The sequence below is a fragment of the Bison bison genome, unplaced genomic scaffold (genome assembly GCF_000754665.1).
Source record: "Bison bison bison isolate TAMUID 2011002044 unplaced genomic scaffold, Bison_UMD1.0 scf7180017864217, whole genome shotgun sequence".
Taxonomy (NCBI): domain Eukaryota; kingdom Metazoa; phylum Chordata; class Mammalia; order Artiodactyla; family Bovidae; genus Bison; species Bison bison.
Genome location: NW_011494789.1, coordinates 3,907,660 through 3,913,035, shown reverse-complemented (window position 1 = coordinate 3,913,035; position 5,376 = coordinate 3,907,660). Strand labels below are relative to the sequence as shown.

General features: G+C 51.2%; 1 protein-coding gene across 8 annotated transcripts in view; it reads right to left on the bottom strand.

The window, feature by feature from the left end:
* DMTN (dematin actin binding protein) overlaps positions 1–5,376 on the bottom strand; it is a 27,574-nt gene that overhangs the window by 13,231 nt on the left and 8,967 nt on the right. For 5 of the 8 annotated variants that reach the window (XM_010845449.1, XM_010845452.1, XM_010845451.1 and 2 more), the window contains exons 2-3: positions 655–861; positions 331–405 (exon numbers count right to left, since the gene is read on the bottom strand). In XM_010845449.1, the coding sequence (XP_010843751.1) occupies positions 331–405; positions 655–672 (93 nt within the window). In that variant the 5' untranslated portion in view covers positions 673–861. The remainder of the gene's footprint in view (positions 1–330; positions 406–654; positions 862–5,376) is intronic. The other 3 variants (XM_010845454.1, XM_010845456.1, XM_010845457.1) reach the window with 1 other exon arrangement.

Genomic DNA, 5,376 nt, shown 5'->3' with positions numbered 1-5,376 from the left:
CCCACTCTTTGCGACTCCATGGACTGCAGCATGCCAGGCCTCCCTGTCCATCACCAACTCCCAGAGTTTACTCAAACTCATGTCCATTTAGTCGGTGATGCTAGAGTGATCTTAAAACAATGATAATCCTTCACCTAGCACTTTGGGTACAAGGAGACAGGACCAGACCAGCAGGAGGGGGTACGCGGAATCTTCTCTGGATCTGGGGCTTTCTCTGCTTGCCATCCTGGCAGGACCATCGTCGTCTGAGTGAAGCTGCCCAGCACACAGCCTGTCCCGGACTCCTCCCTCCTCCCAGCCTTAGGACGCTGGTGGCCAACGGGTACTCACCACGATGCTGGAGGGAGAGCCGGGAACACTGGAGTCTCGGGAGGAGCTGACGCTCCCAGGGGAGGTAAGTGGTTGCTGGGGAGAGCGAGAAGGCAGGCAGGTGGGAATGTGCGTGGGTGCCAGGGCCGGGCTGGAGCAAGCGGGCTGGGGAAGGGGAGGGAGGGTCTCCCTAGGCCTCGGGGCTCCGGGGTGCGGTGCCACGGGCAACCACCAGGTGGCACCCTTGACTCCCGGACCTGACCCTCTGCAGGGAGCCGGGCCCCCACCGCGTGCCCCTCTGTCTCCAGCATCCCACTGCCCCTGCGTGGGTGCAGCCCCGCGCACCTTCTGCAGTCGTTCCATGCAGCAAGGATGTGGACGGCCGGATCACTCTCGGGATCCTGTGCGCGAGGGGAGACGACGCAGGCGTCAGGCTCTGTCCGGCTCCTGGGCGCTGCGCGCTTGGGGCCGCGAGAGCAGAGAGGGCGCTCCCCCGGGCTGTGGCGCCCTCATCCCTCGGTGACTGTCCAGGCTGCTGGCCGAGTGCAGGGCCTGGAAGGGGAGGGAGAACGTGCCAGCCGGGTCTATCGGACCCGTAATCTCCGAGGGCGGGGGCGAGGACAGCCCCCTCTGGCCCAGCGTATCTCCGGGGAGCAGGGCTTCGGCTTTCTCATTTGCTCAGCCCGCGGGGACATCCAGCCGCCCGTCGCCCTCGGCGGCGAGACGGGAAAGCGGACGGGCTGCACTTGTTTTTAAGCCATTGTTCTCTGGTTGGAAAGGAAATGACGGCAGGGGTCAGCCATTCCCAAGGCAGTTTCCACATCCCTTCTTCCTCACACCTGCCCTGCCCGGCCTATGGTCAGTTTCAGGCCCAGGGTCTCACTCCCTTGCCATGGCCTTTCCTTGGCTCTGTTCTTGGGCCGTTGCCCCTCTCCCTCTTAACCTACTGTCCAAGGTACCACACCCTCTCATAGCCCAGAAAGGTGTGGTGATTTTTTTGTTTTTATTTTTTTGCCCCACAGTATGGCATATAGTATCTTAGTTCTCCCACTAGGGGATGGAACCCATGCCCCGGGTGTTGGAAGCACAGAGGCTTAACTTTCCATGGACTGACAGGGAAGTCCCCTGCCACCCCAGAAAGCTTTAACACAGAAGGTCTTAGTAATACTATGAGGTGGCTACAGCAGGCAGGAAGGACAGAGCCAAGGCAACTTGATGGGAAGCAGTCAGGTCACTGACTGGGAACTGTCTCTCTGCCCTGGGTAGGATCCCTGACCAGTGGAGAAGGGAGGGGAGCCACAGCCCCCTGTGCCTGTCCCCGTACAGCGAAAATCTCACTTGCAGGCATTTGGTAAAGCAGCCTGGGGACCAAGGCCACATCCCAGTTGCCTACAATCTTGGAATGCCTGAGTTGAGGCTGCCCTCTGAGGTACTACTTTGCTGCAAGCCAGAGCCCCCTGGTTCAGCAGGAAGGCCTCTGGGCTGGATCCTGGGGAGCTGGGTCCTATCTGCTGCAAATATTAGGAGTTCCCCTGGGGGCACAGCCCAGATCTGCTTCCTCAGTAACTTTCTTAGCAATCTTCCCATCCTCCCTGCACATCCCTGGACCAAACACATAATAACCATTCATTTAATGCCTGGCTGAGTTTCCAATGTGATGGTGACAGTGAGACTGTCTTCCAGCTGCTGGCAGTAAGCCACAGAATGAAGAAAGCTGATGGCTACAAAAGGTACAGGGAAGAGGCAGCAATCACGTAGTGGTTAAGAGTGTGGGCTCTGGACTGGAATGACTGGGGAGAGGAGACTCGGCTACTCAGAAGCTGTGTGACCTTGAGCAAGTTACTTACCCTCTCTGTGACTCATATTCTCATCTGTAAACTGGAAGATAGTTACAATATCTGCGTTATAGGGTTGCTCTGATTATTAGGCAAGTTACAACATGTGAAGTGTTTGAAATATAAATTCTATGTAAAATGTTAACTATTATGATGTCTATTGGAGAAGGCAATGGCACCCGACTCCAGTACTCTTGCCTGGAAAATCCCATGGATGGAGGAGCCTGGTAGGCTGCAGTCCATGGGGTCACTAAGAGTCGGACACGACTGAGTGACTTCCCTTTCACTTCTCACTTTCATGCATTGGAGAAGGAAATGGCAACCCACTCCAGTGTTCTTGCCTGGAGAATCCCAGAGATGGGGGAGTCTGGTGGGCTGCTATCTATGGGGTCGCATAGAGTCGGACACGACTGAAGCGACTTAGCAGCAGCAGCATGATGTCCATCTCCCTGAAGACTGATGAATTTAGATGGCTTTTTCATAGCCATTCTGCCACAGAAGGTCATGAAAGACAGGTCATTAGTGCTCCCAGTCTTATCTGTGACTCTGTATCAGGCCATTCTATTTCTCACTGTCTCTCCACCACCAAACTGCCTCCTGGAGCATAGGCAGCTCACTCCCACTCCCCTACTTTTATGCATGCCCTTGAACTATTCTCTTCTCCCAGATCCCACCCATCCGTCAAGGGTCATCCTTAACACTTCTCCTCTAGGAGACCTTTCCAGTTATTCTAGTCCTCACTGATAAACTCTACTCTGAATTCCAGTGGAACTTAAAAAGAGACCATGTAACTCAGTCCTTGATTATATGTTGCCTGACATGTATTTTTGCTAACTAGAATGACTGCTAATTTCTATGATAATAATAGCTATTATTTTTTTTGAATACTCAAGCTGGGTATTTTGACAAGCACTTTACAAGGATTATTTTGTTTCATCCCCCTAACAACCCTATAAGGTTGACCTGTTTTACAGATGAGAAAGCAGAGGTTCAAAGAGGTTAAAAACTTGTCCAGCATTGTGGAGGTGAAAATGACTGTGTCTTCAGCACTGGCATGATTCATAGTGCCTTCCCAGTACTGTGTCAGGTTCACGTTGTGGACAGGCTAGCATTTGTCACATTTCTTAAGTCTTTTTGGAATTTTAGAGTCAAGGGTTTCTAAGACGAGACTCTGACCATCAGGGTTACACTAGGTATTTGGTGCCCATGGAAAGACTCCATTCCAGAGCTTCATCTTTCTCTTGCTTTCTTAACATTTACTTTGTAATGCTTTTAACTAGGTGTCTGAGGACCAGAATAAACTCTAGTGTATATTCAAAGAGCTATTAGCTCCCTCTCACTCCTCTTTCATCTTTACCTTGTTAACAGACAGTATCAAAATAGCCATACACTTGACTTAGTCCTAGAGGCAAGCACTCACCCATCCACCCACCTACCCATCCATCCATCCACCCATCCACCTACCCATACATACATACATCCACTTACCCACTGGGTTGTGTATTGTTTTATCCATCCATTCACCAAACACTTTCTGAGCACCTATTCTTCAATGACCACAGACCATTGTGGTCTTATGGAGAATAGAATGATAAGTCAAAGAAGCTAAGCTGCCCCTCTAGAAATGAGACCATGTGTGTAGATAATACCCCTGCAAACAAACAGTTACATATGCCAGATAAGATAGTATAAGGGGTGATGCAGTGGTTAGAGCTCTGTACTCCCACTGCTGAGGGCCAGGGTTCAATCCCTGGTTGAGGGACTAGGATCCCACAAACTATGGAGTGCAGCCAAAACAAAAAAAGATGGTATAAGGGGCTGTGAGAGGTCACAGGAGAGATGAATCAGTATCAAGAGGGGGGAATAAAAAATTTTCTTAGACGTGTTGGTGGTTTTAGTTGCTAAGTCACATCTGACTCTTGGTACCCCATGGACTGTAGCCCACCAGGTTCCTCTGTCTATGGGATTTTCCAAGCAAGAAAACTGGAGTCAGTTGCCATTTCCTTCTCCAGGGGATCTTCCCTCCCCAGGGATCGAACCTGCATCTCATGCATTGCAGGCAGATTCTTTGCTGACTGAGCCACAAAGAAAATCCTTTCTTTGAAGAGGAGGTATTTAAGGCAGGCCTTGAAAGGTGCCTAATTGGAGATCATGGAAAAACCAAAAAGGGATCCTTGGAAGAGATAGCAGCATGATGGAAACTGGAGACACGGGGAAGCACTATGTCTGTCTGGGGACAGCAAACATGGCTGAACTGTGGAGCTCAAGAGGTTGAGACAGTTTTAGGGCAGGAGGCTGGGAACCAGACTGTAGATGCCTTGAGTTTAGACTAGAGGATTCCGAATATATTCTGTGGGCAACTGGGGCTATGGAATGCTTAGGAACTTTTTTCAAAATGAAGAAGTGATAGATCTAAGCAGTGCTTTGGGGAAATGAGTCTGGCTGCAGACTGGGAGATGGATTAGACAGGTCCACAGAGAGACCAGCCAGGAAGTTATGGCAGTAGTCCAGGCAGGGGATGGTGAGGCGCTAGACTTGGGCCTGGGGCCGAAGAGGCAGAATGTGCAAAACAGAACTGGATCTGGAAACCCCACCAGAAGGAGGGACAGGCAGTGACAGGAGAAGGGGAGGCAATGAGTTCACTTCTTGCCAGGTTGATATTGAGGTGGGGGCAGTAGCGGGAAACACAAATTTGGGAGCCATTTTAGCTAGAGGTGGTAGTCTGCACATGAGATTGCCAATGGAGAAAGAAGATCAAAAATAGCATTCTGGGAAGTACCTAGAGGACTAGAAGCAAAAAGGAGCTGGAGATGGCCTGAAAGGGAGGGCGAAGACGAGGGCTGGGGGTATACCTAGTGATTCTTTGTTTTCAGTAAAGGACCTAATAAACAGTGAAGGTACAATAAATGTGAGAGAAAGGGTGGTGTGTGCTGTGCTCAGTCGTGCCCGACTCTTTGCAACTCCATGGGCTGTAGCCCATGGCTACAGAGAGCCCAGGCTCCTCTGTCCATGGAATTTTCCAGGCAAGAATACTGGAGTGGGGTGCCATTTCCTTTTCCAGGGGATTTTCCCGACCCAGGGATGGAAGCCCTGACTCCCAAGTTGCCTGCATTGCAGGCTGATGCTTTACCACTGTGCCACCTGGAAAGAAAGGCATTTGGGGAGGGAAAGAGGGGTTGAGAAAGAATGTCATGAAGGAACTTCCCAAGTAGTCTGGTGGCTAAGACTCTAC